At 36.7% G+C, this 19,767-nt stretch overlaps 1 protein-coding gene across 1 annotated transcript in view; it reads left to right on the forward strand.

Moving 5' to 3' along the window:
• The window catches only part of SEMA3E (semaphorin 3E), a 273,570-nt gene that overhangs the window by 136,155 nt on the left and 117,648 nt on the right, over positions 1-19,767 (forward strand). The window contains exon 2 of the mRNA XM_019958591.2: positions 12,651-12,811. Coding sequence (XP_019814150.1) covers positions 12,651-12,811 — 161 coding nt within the window. The remainder of the gene's footprint in view (positions 1-12,650; positions 12,812-19,767) is intronic.

Genomic DNA, 19,767 nt, shown 5'->3' on the forward strand with positions numbered 1-19,767 from the left:
TTACTTCTTTGTTGTTATATGATGGATTATTTATGAGAGAAAATATTATAGACCAAATATCAATAAACTTGTTGTTATAGAAACATATAGAACTTAACAAAACATAAGATAAAAATTGAGAGGTGGGGGAAATGGATGAATGTGTTCAAAAGGTACAATCTTCCAGTTATAAATAAATAGGTCATGGGGATGTAACGTGTGGCATGGTGTACTGTATCATGTTTCTTCAAGTTGCTTAGAGAGTAGGTCTTAAAAATTCTCATCACAAGAAAAAATAACTATTTAATATGATGGATATTAACTAAACTAATCATGGTAATCATTTCGCTATATATACATGTATCAAATCATTATGCTGCATACTTTAACAGTGTTACCTCTCACTTTTATCTCACTAGTATTGGGGGGAAAAGCCTATAAATGTTTATGCTATGTACTGGCATGTCATATTGGGCTTCCCTGGTGGCTCAGCTGGTAAAGAATCCACTGCAATTCAGGAGACCACGGTTGGATTCCTGGGTCAGGAAGATCTCCTGGAGAAGGGATAGGCTACCCACTTCAGTACTCTTCGGCTTACCTGGTGGCTCAGAGAGTAAAGAATCCACCTGCAATGTGGGAGACCTGGCTTTGATCCCTGGGTTGGGAAGATCCCCTGGAGGAGGGCATGGGAACCTACTCCAGTATTCTTGACTGGAGAATGCCCAAGGACAGAGGAGCCTAGCACATTACAGTATATGGGGGCACAAAGAGTCAGACACGACTGAGTGATGCAGCATAGCACAGCACAGCATGTCTAAAATGATCGATTGCAATATGAGAAATATGCATGATAGACATATTCAATTTCTTAGTGTGACTTAAATTCACTTAAACATGTATATTATAAGCAGTATGTTAGCTTTATAGCATAGAATATTTCTGAATTAAGATAATATTAAAATATATTTAGAATTTAATAGCTATTTACAATTGGGTATATGGTAGCCAACTTTGAAAATCAAAAGTGTCTTACAAATTGCGTTTTTTGGTGGGATGTAGACAGAACAGTGGAAATCAGGATTGTTAAGTGTGTTAGAAGAAATGAATTATGATGTAATATTCCTCATTTGTTTTAAACCTAATTCTAAAACAGAAAATAATGTAAATATATAGAACAGTTCATTTACTATTCAAGTTTTAAATATTAAATGATAACCAATCCATGCTGAAATGGCATAATCCAGAAAAAGTGGCTTTTCAGATATTACTATAAAATGAACACTATTTATACATGTCTAATATTTAGAAATAAGTAAATAAATGAAAACAAACTTTATTACCACAGATAATTTCATAGATTGTATGAAAATAATCTGAAACGAAGATGTTCAGTTGCTGATCAAACCTAGAGCACACTATTATAATACTAGGAGCACTTTGTTGGACTTTTGGAAATGTGTTTCTTTCACTGCTTCCTCGATAAGTTTTAAATCACTAACAGTATAAAAAAACGACATTACAGTATTTCACACATATTCTTGGCTTCATTAACTTCTGCTTTGATTGAACATTTAAAACATCTTGTAAAATATTTGTTACTTAGAATTTTTGAATTCTCATAAACGAGTGTCAAGTTAACAGGAGGGTCGAAAGCTCAGTTTTGAGTGAGTCATTTTTCCCTCCATGTGGAAGAAACTTTCTCATTGGCTAGTGTTCAATAAAAGCCTGACCATAAGTAAAAACTGACCTCCACAAAAGTGGCCTTGAGAAACTAAATGTTAAGTATAACATTTCTGATATTTTATAGTAGATAGTAAATTATTAAAAAGATATTATATGATGCCACTTAATATAACTCCTAATCTGTGTGTGAGAAAGGGTTGTGGATTTGGGACTCATCAGTGACTGGAAATAAGTGTTCAAAGAAAAACCAAATGAGTCAAAATAGATTCTACAGGGAGCCTCAAAAATGGAGCTATAGGAAAAGTATAGAGTAAGTGTGAAGGGGATTGAAGTCTGAAGAGGCCAAATGGAAAACATGACCCTGAAGCCAGGGAGAATGGATGAGAAAAAATCTGGATCAACTGTAGTGTCCTTAGGGAGGACAATTTCACAAAGGCCTCTGGCTATAGAACCACTGTCCCTTCCCAACAGTGGCACCTCCACTGTGGGCGAGGCTCCACACTTCTGTCCCACATGGCTCCCAGCTGAACAGCTCTGCCTAGGAGTTTGTTGACACCCAGTTCAGCCTCTGAGAGACTGAGCATGTTCCCTGATTCATAACTTTTTTTTTTTTTTGGTGAATTGTTAATGCCAAACTGGTTCAAAACACTAAATAATTAAGAATTAGGTTTATTTACTAAAGCAAAAATTTAACACATTAAAAATAACATGGTTGAAGCACACATTTCTACATGAAGAGCCTAGCCTCCTCTATCTTTCAACCAGGATGTCACAAAATATAAAACTTAACAGTTTTAACATTTCTTAAATTCAGATCTTGACTAAAAACTTAAGCTTGTGGAAAAATAGGCAATGGACATAAAGATGACAAAAAGTGAAAGTATTCTAAAATATGAAAGATGCTTAACTTCACCCATAAGAAAAACGTAAATTTAATTAGTATTTCCACAGTCAGATCTGCAAATATCCTAAATTTTAATGGCATATAATGACATACTGTTCTCTAGGTGACAGGGAATAGTCATTCTCACTTGCAGTGGTAGAATATTAAACTATAATTCCCATGGAGGCACATTGGCAGTATCTGTAAAAACAAACAAACAAAAAAAACTCCACTTCTAAAAATATTTCTTATAAATATATTTTCATGTGTGTGAATTGCCATATATTCATGTATATACATTGTAGTGCTATGTTTCAAATCACTTTTAAAAATTAAAGTATAGTTAATTTACAATGTTGTGTTAGTTTCAGATGTACAGCAAAGTGATTCAGTTAAATATATATATATATATGTTCTTTTACGTATTCTTTCTAGTATAGGTTTTTATGAGATATTGAAAGTAGTTCCCTGTGCTATATAGTACGTCCCTATCATTTATTTTAAATGTAGTAGTTTGTATCTATTAATCCTGAATTCTTAGTTTATCCCTCCTACCTTTATAGTTTTCCTGGTTTTGAACTCTAAAAAGTATTTTCTAAAAAAAAAAAAAGTGAACAGACCCTATTTTATCTAGTATGTTAGCTGAAAAAACTTACCTCTGAAATTAATTTATAGAAATAGAATGAAGAATGCCAAAATCTGATTTGTGTTATATAGATTACACTGATTTCTAATGTCCTTCTGACACCCCAGATATAGTACAGTACATAATGCAGAGCATTTCAGTACATACTGAATGTTGCATCAAAATGAATTACAATCTATTATCCCAATCCTAATCAGTTTAAATTGAGAAAAAGAAAAACTTTTACGTATTGTGTAAAATGTGATGCCTAGCTTTCTTTCATTTAATCTTTTAGGTCTCTACCTCTGCAGTACACCTTGTTTTGTTACTATCATTCTCACATGCTTATTAAAAAATAATTCTTCAAACCTCCTTTTATTCAAGTTTTGCCCCCTGCTGACAATTACGCACATCAAAAGCAATTGGTATTTTAAAGATAATTCCAGTCATACAATTGCTCTTAAAACCACTGAAGGCCTTTCCATTACACTTAGAATATCACATCCTGGTTATGAGGCCCCAGAGGAATGGCTGAATGGACACACTGCTCGCAGTTCAGGGTCCCTTTGCCCTATAGACTCAGCTTCAGAAGCTATTCACATAGCACTTGCTCCATTGACCTCCAATGAAATAAATTGTAACTCAACATTTAGGAGGCAATCACAATTGTTAAACTGTTGACTTTTAGATGGTAGCACTTTGTATTGTATGATTTTGTTCAATTTGGTGATTTAAATATGAGTACTCACACATATGTACAGTATACGCATGGACAATGATTCTGTGTCATCTTGTCCGCTGGTGATCTTGTGTTCCTGGCGTTCAGAGATCTGTAAGTCAGAATATCGTGTGTAATACTAAATGATGATGAGTTATATAATATAGGAACATAAGGAATCTTAAAATTCTGACACTGTTTTTTTCTTGACTGAGGAAATAAAAGGCTACTAGATGCCTAGGCCATTCATGTGTACTTTTGAACTCTTTTTGCTTTTGCTGGAAGCAGCATATGATTAAAAGTTGGAACACCACAGTGCCTGATTTGGACCTTTGACTTGTTAGAAAGATAGAAATCTAAAAGTTCAGAGGGTAGGTGAAAGGATGACCATAGTCCATTTGCTGGAAAGACCAATTAGTAAGCCCTGATTACACTTTAAAAAAGTTAATTGCTTATTTCTTTACAACTCTGTTTCAACATTATTATAAGCCATTAGTGAACATTGATCAGATCTGTCAAAATCATCAAAGCATGTTGTAAGAACGTTTCCTTTGGACTTGTTAAAAAGTTGAAGAGATTTCTAACCATTATTTATACATTTCATTTCCCTTAACAATGCTTACTTTGTGATTCAGCATTTTATTGTTGAATTAGCTTTAAGGCATTGAATAAAAGAATTGATTTGGAAAATAATGAAAAATTTTAAAGTCCTGGATCTCAAAAGTTACTGCTTTGCAGGTGACAGTGGTAGGAGTGTGCATTGAATAAGAAAATGCCCGTCCCTTGGAAATCTATTTTTTTGTTTGAAAACTGAAAAATATATCCTCTCTCCTCCCCCATCTTACACATGGATGTGTGGAATTTAAATATATTTTGACAAAGTGAAGAGAACTGTCTCTATAATATATTGAGGTCAGTGAGTTTTAAAACTGTTTCCCTTGCAGTTTTAAAAGAAGGACCATGAGAGGAAATGACTAAATCCTCTGCGTATATCTTCATTGACAGCTGATAATTAGCAGGCAGCCTAGCAATAATAATTAGTTCCCCCTTGAGAAAATTTCCGGATGAACCCTGAGTTGGTGCATCTCAGTTGTCTTGTTTCTTTGTCCACTGTCTCCCCCAAGTAATTCGTGTTATTTTTAGAGTAGGAAGAACTCAAGATGAGCTCCTTCCTTTTACCCGAGTCAGCACTGTCCATTATTTGCACTGTGTTTTCTGGAGATTACCTGCGATTAGAGTTTCTTTTGTCCTCCTCTTCCTGTATATTTTCTGATTCTTTCATCTAAGCAGCTTGCAGCAGTGCAGAGGGAAAAAGCAGTTAGCCATTGCTTGGTAAATACGCCGTGTCTGTGGACTATAATTTGGTGCTAAAACCACTATTATGACTTAAAATGCTGGCTCTAAAACTAAAAGGAGAAAATATTCTTAAAGAAGGAGGAAAGCTTCCTGCTTAAGGTTTTTGTTTTGTTTCCCTAAGTGTATACCAAAAAAGTATTTAATTCATTTGGAAACTATAGCAAGTGAAGTACAAAGATTTCAGGTTTTTAAACTAAAATATATAAAATTGAGGATGTCACCAATTCATAAAGCAACATGAAAAATTCAATAGTTATTTGAGAGAGTTTTTAAATACAAATGAAAGGTAATTAAAATTAAACTTGATATTAACCTGAGTTTTCTTGTTGTAAATGCTGTTGAATTATTTGAATTATGTCAATTCTAACAACTGAATATTGGGAAAACCTTCCATTTTATTTTATTATGAATAGGAGTCTCTGTAAAAAAATGTATTCAAGTTGAGAAATATTATAATCCCTTAATAGAATAGACTTTTCTGTGTTGTTATTGTTCAGTCCTAAGTTGTGTCTGACTCTTTGTGATCCCATGAACTGCAGCACATCAGGGTTTCCTGTGCTTCACTATCTCCCAGAGCTTGTTCAAACTCATGTCCATTGAGTCAGTGATGCCATCCAACCATCTCATCCTCTGTCGCCACCTTTTCCTCTTGCCCTCAGTCCTTCTCAGCATCAGGTTCTTTTCCAGTGAGTGGGCTCTTCACATCAGGAGGTCAAAGTATTGGAGCTTCAGCTTTAGCATCAATCCTTCTAGTGAATATTCAGGATTTATTTCCTTGAGAATTGACTGATCTCCTTGCTGTCCAACGGACTCTCAAGAGTCTTCTCCAGCCTCATATTTTGAAAGCATCAATTGTTTGGGGCTCAGCCTTCTTATGGTCCAACTCTCACATCCATACATGACTACTGGAAAAACCATAATTTTGACTGTCTGGACCTTTGTCAGCAAAGTGACGTCTCTGCTTTTTAATACGCTGTCTAGGTTTGTCATAGCTTTCTTTCAAGAAGCAAGAGCCTTAATTTCATGGCTACAGTCACTGTCCATTGTGCTTTTGGAGCTCAAGAAAATAAAGTCTGTCACTGTTTTCATTTTTCCCCCCTCTGTTTGCCATGAAGTGATGGGACCAGATGCCATCATCTTAGTTTTTTTTTTTTTTTCCCAACATTTTTGAATGTTGTGTTTTAAGCCAGACTTTTCCCTCTCCTCTTTCACCTTCATCAAGACGCTCTTTAGTTCCTCTTTAATTTCTGTCATTAGCATGGTATGATCTGCAAATCTGAGGTTGTTGGTATTTCTCATGGCAACCTTGATTCCAGCTTGTGAGTCATCCAGCCCAGCATTTTGGATGATGTACTCTGCATGTAAGTTAAATTAGCAGGGTGACAGTATACAGCCTTGATATACTCCTTTTCCTACTTTGAACCATTCCATTGTTCCATGTCCAGTTCTGTTTCTTCTTGTCCTGAAAACAGGTTTCTCAGGAGACAGGTAAGGTAGTCTGGTATTCCCATCTCCTTAAGAATTTTCTGCAGTTTGTTCTTAGTTCCTTCTGTAGGAAGTTTTAGATGTAATGGATTATGGAGTTCTTGTTTATAAGGAACAAACTTTTAACAAATCAAACCACCTTGATGGTGTTTGTCTCTGGGGAACAGAACTGAAGAAGACTAAGCTGTGTGCTGCACAGTGGTGATGGACACCGCATCTACCATGGATAATTAATAGCAAAGCTCTCCAGTCAACTTTCCTTATTTACATTTTGGCACCAGCAATGACCAAATAACCTTAGCTGTGTGCTGTGCTGTGCTTAGTTGCTTAGTCCTGTCTGACTCTTTGTGACCCCATGGATTGTAGCCCACCAGGCTCCTCTGTCCATGGGATTCTCCAGGCTAGAATACTAGTGGGTTTCCATGCCCTCATCCAGGTATCTGTGTTCTGAATCTCTTTAAAACCTGTCTTTTGCATTTGGGAAACAGGAATAGTTATAGGTCCTCCCTCTTACAAGTAAGTGCCACATGATTAAGTGAGATGTTTAGCCAAATATCTAGACAACTGTGATCCAGTCGAATTGAGACATAAAATTAACCATCACATCAGGCAGTGCTCTTAAGCAATTGATCTAGTTTTTCTCTTGTTTTTTAGTGACTTTGGATTTTTTTAGAAGCTTGGGGTCAATTTTGATATTCACTTTAACATTGTGTTGGATATTAGAGAATGACTTACATTTAATAAAATTTATTCCAGACCTCTCATTTTGTTTTTTATTTCCCAATATTTTAATATCCCTAAATATATATTTATTTGTTCAATTGAATATTTGCATGAGTCATCTCAGAGCCTTTTTGGAAAGAGGCAAGTAAAATAATCAAATAAAAGTAGAAAATTAGAGTTAGTATTAAAGCATAAATACGCACAACTTTTAAAAATGTTTGTGTTTAGAATTCCTCTGTGTTAGTCCAAATATATATCTAAAGTACAGACATTTACACATAGTAGATACTTTTGGCCTTCCCTGACTTAGAGCTCAAGATGTTGGAGAGTCCCAGACAGGAAGGAGGATTTGAGTCTCAGAGAGAATTAAGGATCACAATTGGGATTTATCTCTATGGAAGTGGACAATAAAAATATAAACCATTGAACTAATATGTTTTGGTTAGTACCTTGATTCTGAAATTTCTATTGATAAGCCTGAACTTGTTAGGAATCAGTCATCAGCACTATTCTGTTGTATTGGTCAAAGTAGAGAGTTACAGAAGCATTGAATGTCCACCCCTCATATAGGGAACATGTTTAAAGAAAACTACAGTCTATTTATTAGATCTTATATTAAAAAAAAATAACTTAGGAACTATCCCAAGAAGTGTCTTTATAAGTGAAATGAAATTTCTTAACTTACTGCCTAAGGCATGTACATCATATTCAATTTTATGTATCCAGACATATCTTGGCAGCACTTTTTCCTGAGGCAATATGAATGAATCAGAATAAATTAGATCAAAAATTCCTGATAACCTGAAAGTATTTCCTGACCCTATAATATTTTAAACATATGAAAAGTCATAAATTAATGTTTTAACTACTTCCCTTTGGGCAAGTTTAAATACGGGTCATGAGCTATTTAGAATTTTTCATTGATCACTCCATTTTTGAAGATGTCAAAAATATAGATTCAGCACTATACTTTGAAAGACTAAAAATATCTGTCTTTGGATTTGTATATTTTTAACAATGTCTTATCACCTCCATTTTAGAAATGCAATTTAGGCAAATAATAATTTAGAGGACAGAAGGGTGATTAACATGTGAGGAAACCAGTCTAAAGAGGTTAAGTGGTTATTCAAGGTTCCTCAGGTAATTAATGGCAAAGTCAAGACCAGAACCTGGCTCCTCAGCTTCTCAGCCTACAGGACTTTCATAATGGCATATACATCTGTTTTACGTTAATTCTCTCTTTCTCTCTCTCTCTTTTTTTTGGAGGGGGGATTTTTTTTTTTTTTTCATTGTAATAGTGTATGTAGGATAGTTTTCTCTTTCCCATTTATTCCCTGGGCACCTGAGTTTCTTCATAAGTCACTTAAAGGATGATAGTAATTCAAACTGTTACACTGTTGTTCTTTACCGTGGTGGAAAAAAAATCAATAACTATAAAGGCCATGAACAAGGAACTTGTGAAAATTTTGTAGTTGTTGGAATTTTTCCCTTTGCATTTCCCAAACTACACATCAACAGAAACATGAGTTCATCTTTGTTATCTCATGGGATAGACTTGGTCATGTAGATGGAGGATGGGTCCAAATAAAATCTGATATATTAAAAGAAAATAAGACTGGTGGATCTACATTCAGTTCAGTTCAGTTGCTCAGTTGTGTCTGACTCTTTGCGACCCCATGGACTGCAGCACGCCAGACTTCCCTGTCCATCACCAACTCCTGGAGCTTACTCAAACTCATGTCCATTGAGTTGGTGAAGCCATCAGTATTCACTGTTGGATATCACAATTGTATATCACTATTGGATCAGTAGTTAGTCTCTTATTATTATTGATTAAAAAATAGGAACTACCACCTTTACGCTATAAAAATTAGATATAATAAGTACTGCAGATGTTGGCAAGTCATAAAAACAAGTACAAGTTTTGATGTCTATATCTCTAGGTATATATGGAGGTAATGAGGCTGTAATGACTTCATTGGGAAAAAGCAAGGGCATTCCATCCTTACTGGAATTCACTTAACAGAGGGCCTCCTTTACTGGTGAGGCTGCCTCTCTTTCCAATTCATACTTTCAAAATTTGCAATGAGTACTCAACTGTGGCAATCTTTGGGGTAGGTTCCTCATGTTTGTTTCCTTTCATGACTTTCTCTCAGTTTCCAGCCAACTAAGTCTCCTAAACTCTGTACCTTACTGTTCTTGGTAAGTTTGTAGTTTGTAGAGATCTGTTAATTCTACTTAGCATATACCCATTCTTTGATCAGTTAAATATGTTCAGATAATGATTTCACCATGCTTAACACTTGAAGAATTTTAGAAATATATCAGAATAACTGGGGAGTTTTTTCTGCAAAATAGTTTCCTGATCAGACCGGATGTAACACCTTAAGTGATTACATATAAAGACAAGATATAATGGCAGTGGAGAACTTTGATTTATATTTTTGGTATGGTATTGAATTCCTAAAAAGTGCATCTCTTTCTGTGAATGCCTAGTAAGAAAGGAAAAGAATGTGATTCTACCTTGACAAAATTACGAAATAGGAAAAATTTGTCTTCCAGAATTCAAGAACCCTTAAATCTCTCAAATTCCTATTTTCATCCTCCCTAAATAAAGTACCTTATTATTTCCATCTCTCCCTAAAAAGTTTAAGTTCTTTATTTAGATGAATTGTCAAATGATTCAATATCACCAAGTTTTACCTTTATAAATGATACTTTGATGCTAGCAATATTGCTTGTTTTAAACTAAAGATTTAAGGTTAGCCCTATCCCATGAAATGCTGGAGATCAGTACTTTCAGAGTAGAGAAATAGAAGTTAATACATTCTTAATAGAGGGGAAAAATACTTCATTTCTCTTTTCTCAGAAATAGTGTAAGAGTGGACAAAATAATGTAGATCTGTCATATTTCATATTGCTATCTGGATTTGAGTGTTTTGGTTACCAGTATTTAACCTTCTCTGTCAGTTGCATTAGGAACAGATTTTTGGGAAATGAAGTTATCTGTTAACTTGTCAATATTTCCAAGCAGACTTCTTGGGAATTTTCAGCCTTCAGGGTTTTTCATATTGGAGTCATATTCTTTCTCACCCTCAAAGTCTCTCACATATCATTTAACAACCATAAGTAATAAACTGCCATATGCAGTGAAATAGCTTCAACAAACAAACAATACCATAGATTTGCCAGATTCTGACTTTCTGAAGTAAGTTCAGTCCAGTTCAGTTGCTCAGTTGTGTCTGACCCATTGTGACCCTAGGAACCGCAGCACACCAGGCCTCCCTGTCCATCACCAACTCCCAGAGTTCACCCAAACTCATGTCCATTGAGTCAGTGATGACATCCAACTATCTCATCCTCTGTCATCCCCTTCTCCTCCTTCCCTCAATCTTTCCCAGCATCAGGGTCTTTTCAAATGAGTCAGCTCTTCACATCAGGTGGCCAAAGCATTGGAGTTTCAGCTACAACATCAGTCCTTCCAATGAACAACCAGGACTGATCTCCTTTAGGAGGGACTGGTTGGATCTCCTTGTAGTCCCAGAGACTCTCAAGAGTCTTCTGCAACACCACAGTGCAAAAGCAGCAATTCTTCAGCGCTCAGCTTTCTTTATAGTCCAACTCTCACATCCATACATGACTACTGGAAAAACCATAGCCTTGACTAGACGGACCTTTGTGGACAATGTTTCTGCTTTTTAATATGCTGTCTAAGTTGGTCATAACTTTCCTTCCAAGGAGTAAGTGTCTTTTAATTTCATGGCTGCAATCACTATCTGCAGTGATTTTGGAGCCCCAAAAAATGAAGTCAGCCACTGTTTCCACTGTTTCCCCATCTATTTGCCATGAAGTGATGGCACCAGATGCCATGTCCTTAGTTTTCTGAATGTGGAGCTTTCAGCCAACTTTTTCACTCCCCTCTTTCACTTTCATCAATAGGCTCTTTAGTCCTTTTGAAGTAAGAGTAGTACATAAACAGTAGCCTAAATCACAGTTTTAGACAGTAGATCCCTGTCAGTTTTAACAGTTATTCCCTCTGTAGTGAATACTACCATGTTTTACTTTATTGCATTCACAGTCCTGATAGTTTCCAGACTTGGGTGATTTGATTCTGGACATGACTTTCAAAACCAGTTTCAAGTAGAAACATTTTTTCTGAATTGGTGTTCATCTGGAATTAAATGGACTTGTTTTGGGGATATTTATTTTAGAATTGGGATTTTTATTATACATAGAGAAGTAAATATAAAAGTCATAGTGGGGCTGGTGCATTGGGATGACCCAGAGGGATGGTATGGGGAAGGAGGAGGGAGGAGGGTTCAGGATGGGGAACACATGTATACCTGTGGCGGATTCATTTCAATATTTGGCAAAACTAATACAATATTGTAAAGTTTAAAAATAAAATAAAATTTAAAAAAATAGCTCAACTGGAAAAAAAAAGTCATAGTGGAATGACTTTTCTATGTGTGCTTTACACTAAAGTTTGTGAAAAATAATTCCATATTTAAAAGCATAGGCTATTGAAGTTGCTCAGTCGTGTCCAACTCTTTGCGACCCCATGGACTGTAGCCTATCAGGCTCCTCCATCCATGGAATTTTCCAGGCAAGAGTGCTGGAGTGGATTGCCATTTCCTTCTCCAGGGGATCTTCCTGACCCAGGAATCGAACCCGGGTCTCCCTCATTGCAGACACTTTACCATCTGAGCCACCAGGGAAGCCCTACTTTTCATATTAAGTTGTGTCAAAATTTTTCCATTCATAAACTTAAAAAAGATTTTAATTTGTGCACATTGTAACTTATTTCCATTATACTCTGTTTTTAAATGCTGAACAATTTTTTTTTGTTTTTAAAATTATAGTAGAACTATAATGTTGTATGAGTCTGTTTACAACATATTGATTTGATATCAAGTCATATCAAGAAATGACTATCCCTATAAGTTAATTAATATCCATCCCTTTACATGGTTAGAATATATACTATTTTAGCATCTTTCAAACACACAACCAAGTATTGACAGTGTATTATATATTTTTAATCTTTCTGAACAATAAATGTTATCATTTGTATTTATGATAAAATGAATGAATGTTAACTGCACAGTATAAATACATGTGAAAATAGAGCCATGAAAAATTGTTACAAAGGTATTTGTATTTTCTGTATTTAGAGTACATTTTGTTTTGCATTTCAGAGCTCTTGGATCTAAACAGAACATCAGTCTTTCATAGCCGTTTTGGATTTCTTAATCTCCAGACAATGCTACTGGATGAATATCAAGAGAGACTCTTCGTGGGAGGCAAGGATCTTGTATATTCCCTCAGCTTAGAACACATCAGCAGTGGCTATAGAGAGGTATGAAAGAGTAAACTATATTTCAGGAGAGAAAGAAAAGGAGTAAGGGAGAAATCTTAAATGGGTGTTACTTGGATTAGATTTTTCATTGTCTTGACCACATGAACATTCTGAGTGATAATATTATTGAAAGAAATCAAATACACATTAAAAATAAAATCATTTTGAGAAGATTTATAAATAATGCAGAATAAACTTTTCTAGCACACCACTGATCCCCAAATCCCCAGAAGACTTCTGATTGATGCATTGAAACTTTCTCTTGCCTAGCGGCCCTTGTACCACACCCACTCTCCTGACACCTAGGTTTGTATATTCTGATTTAAAGTCCCTTTGGGCTTTATTACTCCAAAAATCCTAGCCTGAAGAAATATGGATGTGTGAACTCTGTGTAGCTGACTCATGTATTTCTATTGGTAAGATCACTAATTCAGATGGATGCTCTTTAAACCTAAAGGATTAAAATATATTAAAACAGGCAAGCATTCAACTATTTTGAGAAGGTTAACTATAAGAAGAAAAATGGTTCTTATAATCTGTGCTTGTAGAGTTGAATTAATATGTTTCCAGAACTATATCAACCTTACATAAAACATTCAGATATATGTAGACTATAGCATTTTTTGGCATAAAGGTATATATTACATAATACATTTTCTTTATAATTTACTTGTATATTTTTATGTTTGTCAAAATGAACAATGTCCATATTTTTTAAAGTCATTTTAAAAAAATTATAAAAAGCAGAACACCTTCATCCCATCCAATTCCTAATCTCTAGAGAAAATAATTTAAAACTCTCGTATTTTCTGGTTCTTATCTCCATGTGTTGAAGTGACATTTGTGTACTGTTCTTTCTTGATATCACTATGCTATGCTATGCTATGCCAAGTCACTTCAGTCGTGTCTGACTCTGTGAGACCCCATAGATGGCAGCCCACCAGGCTCCCCCGTCCCTGGGATTCTCCAGGCAAGAACACCGGAGTGGGTTGCCATTTCCTTCTCCAATACAGGAAAGTGAAAAGTGAAAGTGAAGTCGCTCAGCCGTGTCCAAATCTTAGCGACCCCATGGACTGCAGCCCACCAGACTCCTCGGTCCATGGGATTTTCCAGGCAAGAGTACTGCAGTGGGGTGCCATTACCTTCTCCGTGATATCTCTAGTTTTAGACAATATCTGTTGACTTTCTGTAAATGAAGATGAAGATTTTTGCTTCCTTTTCTTGCAGTGACGTAGCTAAAATATCTGCACAATTTCAGCAGCAACCCCTACTCATCTGCCCTGTCATCTTCCTATTATAGCTGTACCACAATTTTTAGCTAAGTCTTAACTATATACATTATTATAATTAGGAAAATAGATCACACTTCTTCCCCCTCCCCCGATTAAATGTTTTCTCTTTTTTTTTATTTGCTTGGATTATTGTTTAATCACTAACTCATGTCCGATTATTTTGTGACTCCATGGACTGTAGCCCACCAGGCTCCTCTGTCCATGAAATTTCCCAGGCAAGAATACTGGAGCGAGTTGCCATTTCCTTCTCCAGGGGATCTTCCTGACGCAGGGATCGAATTCAGGTCTCCTGCACTGGCAGGCGGATTCTTTACCATTGAGCCACCAGGGAAGCCCAATATCTGTTCCATAAAATAATAAATAATGTAAATATCTTAGACGACATAATAGTTAAATAAATACCTAGAACTCACCGACCAACTCAAGAATGACATTATCACCATCCCCACTGCTTGTAGTTGCCTTTCGTTTCCTCCCTCTTTTCCTCCTGTGTCTCCTGCTACCTAGAAGCCATCACTCTGATGGATTTTTTGGTTTATTTATTTATTAATTTTAAATTTTAAAGAATTATTGTATCATAATGAGTGTTTCCCTATTACATTGTATTGTTTAGAGTTACTTGTTTTAAGCTATGTAAAAATGATACACAATTGTTTATTGTAGCCTACTGCTTTTTTGTTTTGTTTTAGTATTAGTTATTAGATTCAGTTGTGTTACTTGTGACTGTGCCTCCTTTGTTGTAGGGGTATGAAGATTGAATGAGGAACACAAGTTAGATTTTTAGTTTTTTTCCATATTGTATATTTAAGCAGCATATTGTTTTTGCATAACTTTTCCCATCTTTTAATTTACTGAGGTGTAATTTACAAATACAATTTGTAATTTACAAATACAGTTCCTGCTGATGGTGACTGTAGCCATGAAATTAAAGCAGACTTGCTCCTTGGAAGGAAAGCTATGACAAACCTAGACAGTATATTAAAAAGCAAAGAAAATCCTGGCTTTGCATTTGTAGTTGGGATTCTCTGGTGGCTCAGAGGGTAAAGTGTCTGCCTGCAATGCAGGGGATCTGGGTTCGATCCCTGGGTCAGGAAGATCCCCTGGAGAAGCAAATGGCAACCCACTCCAGTCCTCTTGCCTGGAAAATCCCATGGACAGAGAAGCTTGGTAGACTACAGTCCATGGGATCGACAAAGAGTCGGACATGACTGAGCGACTTCACTTCACTTCACTTGCATTTGTAGTACTCGGCAAATTCCTTAATCCCTTTATTCTTCTGCTTTGTCATTTGTTAAAGGGGACAAATATTAGGGTATTCCCTGAATATTAGGGTATTCACTGAAAAAAATCCGCACGTTAAGTGGACCTTCACAGTTTGAACCCATGTTGTTCAAGGATCAACTATAACAATCAGAACTTGTACTATTATATACACATTAGACTGATTTTTCCTGTGCAATTTTGAAATAGGTAAGAACTTACCATTTACTGGGCTTCCCTGGTATCTCAGAAGGTAAAGAGTCTGCTTGCAATGCAGGTATACCCAGGTTTGATCCCTGGGTCAGAAAGATCCCCTGGAGAAAGCAATGGCTACCTACTCCAGTATTCTTATCTGGGAAATCCCATGGACAGAGGAGCCTGGTGGGCTATAATCTATCGGGTCACAAAGAGTTGGACAGGACTGAGTGACTTTCATTACCATTTAATAAATTTACTGTTAGTTTTTTAGATACTGACTTTGCTTTATAAATTAATTCATTCATAGCATTTCCCAGACTATGTAATGATACTTTCACCCGGAAATTCTATTCCCTTGTATCTATGTCACATTCATAAAAGACCCTTGACCTTCACTCAAAAATGGAAGAGTCAATCCTGGTGATAACACTATAAAATTTCTACCCTTATTATTCCATTTGTTTTATTTCATGAAAGCCTCCTACCTGCCAGAAAAAAATTTCTTCTGCAGATTACTCTCTTGAAAAGTCTCTAAAATCCACAGATAACACGATACTTAGATTAAACTCTGATTTCATCAGGAACTTCCTAGAAATTTATTTAAACCTTTTTTTTTTCTTTGCACTTTTGTCTAAAGTCTTTTGGTGCAAAATGTTTTGGACTGAGCTAGAGGAAATCATTATTCAGGTGAAAATATTAAAGTATCTTGAGATTCTGATCATTATGTGACAATAGCAGAACGAGAAGGCAGTGGCACCCCACTCCAGTACTCTTGCCTGGAGAATCCCATGGATGGAGGAGCCTGGTAGGCTGTGGTCCATGGGGTCGCGAAGAGTCTGACATGACTGAGCGACTTTGCTTTCACTTTTCACTTTCACGCATTGGAGAAGGAAATGGCAACCCACTCCAGTGTTCTTGCCTGGAGAATCCCAGGGATGGTGGAGCCTGGTGGGCTGCTGTCTGTGGGGTCACACAGAGTCGGACACGACTGAAGTGACTTAGCAGCAGCAGCAGTATAGATAGAAGACTTGGAAAGAGAAAAACATGAGGAGGATATGGCAACACACTCAGTTCTTGCCTGGAGAATCTCATGAACAGAGGAATGTGGTGGGCTGCAGTCCATGGCATCACAAAGAGTCAGATATAACTGAAGCGACTGAGCATTTTATAAGACAATTAATTGAGTTATTAATTGCCTTGAACAGTGCCAGAAAATATGTAGTGTTATCCAAATATTTGCTATCATGGTTATTATCTAAATAAGACACAGAATTAGCACATGATTCTTGTGTGCTTCCATTTCTAAGTGAGGTATAAGAGTCCTACATATTAAAGACTATTCAACTAAGTTCTACAAATAGTCATGGAAATATGAATTACGCAGAAATGAATAAAACAGTCCCTACCCTAAAATATTTCTAGTGCAATGGAGAAGATACATACACATCTGTCATAGATAGCACAATTTGAAGAGAACTATAATAAAGGCCCAAATAAAATACTAAGAAAATATGCATAAACTGAGAGTTGGGGTTTCCTGGAGGAGATATAATTTAAAAGTGGACTTTGAATAGTAGTTGGGATTTTGATTCACACAGTTTGGTAGTGAGGAGAGGGAAGAAGCTGAGAAATTTTAGAGCAATTTGAAATAATGATTTGGCTGAAGTAGATAGGTGAGGTGGGGGCATGTGGGTGGGAACCGGGGAGAGTGATAGTTAAGGAAGGAAATATGGTTTAGACCAGATCCTGAAGAACATTGACTGCTGAGCTGTTGAAACTTAAGCAATGCAGGAGCCAGTGGGAGAGTCTGAGTATTACGTTATGTCTCAGTATAACATAATGAGAATGATAGTTTAGGGTGATTGCTTTAGCAGCAGCATGTTGGGTAAATGGAAAAAAGAGGAAAATAAGGCCATGAGGCCAGTAAGTAACAATTAGAACTTAAAACCAAGTTCATTTCTCTAAGAAGCCTAAGCTATTTGTACTACACCATAGAATCGAGAACCAGAATGCTACTTAGTGTGAACTGCGTCTCCCAAATCGGTCTTCAGCTTACCATTCAGATCGGATCAGATCAGATCAGTCACTCAGTCGTGTCCGACTCTTTGCGACCCCATGAACCGCAGCACACCAGGCCTCCGTGTCCATTACCAACTCCCGGAGTTCACCCAGACTCACGTCCATCGAGTCAGTGATGCCATCCAGCCATCTCATCCTCTGTCGTCCCCTTCTCCTCCTGCCCCCAATCCCTCCAGCATCAGAGTCTTTTCCAATGAGTCAACTCTTCGCATGAGGTGACCAAAGTACTGGAGTTTCAGCTTTAGCATCATTCCTTCCAAAGAAATCCCAGGGCTGATCTCCTTCAGAATGGACTGGTTGGATCTCCTTGCAGTCTAAGGGACTCTCAAGAGTCTTCTCTAACACCACAGCTCAAAAGCATCAATTCTTCAGTGCTCAGCCTTCTTCACAGTCCAACTCTCACATCCATACATGACCACAGGAAAAACCATAGCCTTGACTAGATGGGCCTTTGTTGGCCTTTTGTTGTCAGGGGTTTCTTTCCTCATGGTTCTTACTGCCTTTGCATCACTAGTGTTTCCTTTGCTGCGAAGTCACTTCAGTCGTGTCCGACTCTGTGTGACCCCATAGACGGCAGCCCACCAGGCTCCCCCGTCCCTGGGATTCTCCAGGCAAGACCACTGGACTGCATTGCCATTTCCTTCTCCAATGAATGAAAGTGAAGTCACTCAGTTATGTCCGACTCCTAGCGACCCCATGGACTGCAGCCCACCAGGTTCCTCCGTCCATGGGATTTTCTAGGCAAGAGTACTGGAGTGGGTTGCCATTGCCTTCTCCAGTGTTTCCTTTAGTGATGGTTAATAGACTAGTGAAACAGTTGTTGGTGACAGAAGCGGAGGAAAACCAATGACAAGATCAAGGAACTGTTTCCCCTTTGTTAATTTATGGCAAAGTTGAGAGTCCAAGGAGGCTCTGGTATTCAAAGACAGCACAGGGACTAGCTTGTCTGTTCTGTTGATATAGCCTCTTGCAATCTGTGCACATTTGAGAATTACCAAGTCTTCCTGAAAAATAAAGTTATTCTTGGGGACATAGCAATACTATATAGTTTGACATATAAAAATTTTTTTTCATTTCATTTTCTTTTCTTTTTTCATTTCATAAAGAAATCAAAAGTGGAAATGTTGATTTATTTAAGCTGTATTTTATAGGACTTCATGTGCTGTGCTTAGTTGCTCCTTCGTGTCCCACTCTTTGAGACCCCATGGACTGTAGCCCACCAGGCTCCTCTGTCCATGGGGATTCTCTAGAGAAGAATGGAATGGATTGCCATGCCCTCCTCCAGGGGATCTTCCCAACCCAGGGATTGAACCCAGGTCTCCCGCATTACAGGCAGATTCTTTACCATCTGAGGCACCAGGGAGGACTTCATCGGATATTCCATATTTAGTAATAAATTTTTGCTTTAACTTTTACCCATGGCTTTTCTGTTTCTAAATTTCACCTTTTTTTTTCTTCTAAAAGTATTCTTACCACTATTATTTAAAGCTAAAGTTGCACTACTTAATTTGGATATCTATAAATAAAGTTTAGTCACTTCTATTTGTAAAAATATTTATACTTTTCTCACTCAAGTTTATTGAATGAAAGGTGAAAAAAATTCTTCCATTTTAGAACTTCATTTTTTTTAAGTGTGAGAAAGGCATTAGAATATAATTTGCGTATAAAATGGCAAATGGTGTTTCACATTAATGATAGCAATTTAGTAGATTTCATCCATTAAAAAGGCCATTTGTTGTTCAGTCACTAAATTATGTCTAATTCTTTGTGACCCCGTGGATGGCAGCACACCAGGCTCCTCTATCCTCTGCTATCTCCCGGAGCTTGCTCAAATTCATGTCCATTGGGTCAGTGATGCTATCTAACCATCTCATGCTCTGCTGCCCCCTTCTCCTTTTGGCTTCAATCTCTCCCAACATCAGAGTTTTACCAGGCCAGAAATGTTTGTGTTATAATAATAGTGTTCTAATTCAAAAGCTTTTGATTATCAACATTTCAAGAACAAATTTCATCTGTAATGCAGAAGATTATAATTCTGGTTATAAAGTATTTGAATAATGACAGTCATTATAACTAATTATAAAAGGATAAACAGTAAGAGGGAAGTGTGACAGGTTAAAACTACCA

The sequence above is a fragment of the Bos indicus genome, chromosome 4 (assembly GCF_029378745.1).
Source record: "Bos indicus isolate NIAB-ARS_2022 breed Sahiwal x Tharparkar chromosome 4, NIAB-ARS_B.indTharparkar_mat_pri_1.0, whole genome shotgun sequence".
Classification (NCBI taxonomy): Eukaryota; Metazoa; Chordata; class Mammalia; order Artiodactyla; family Bovidae; genus Bos; species Bos indicus.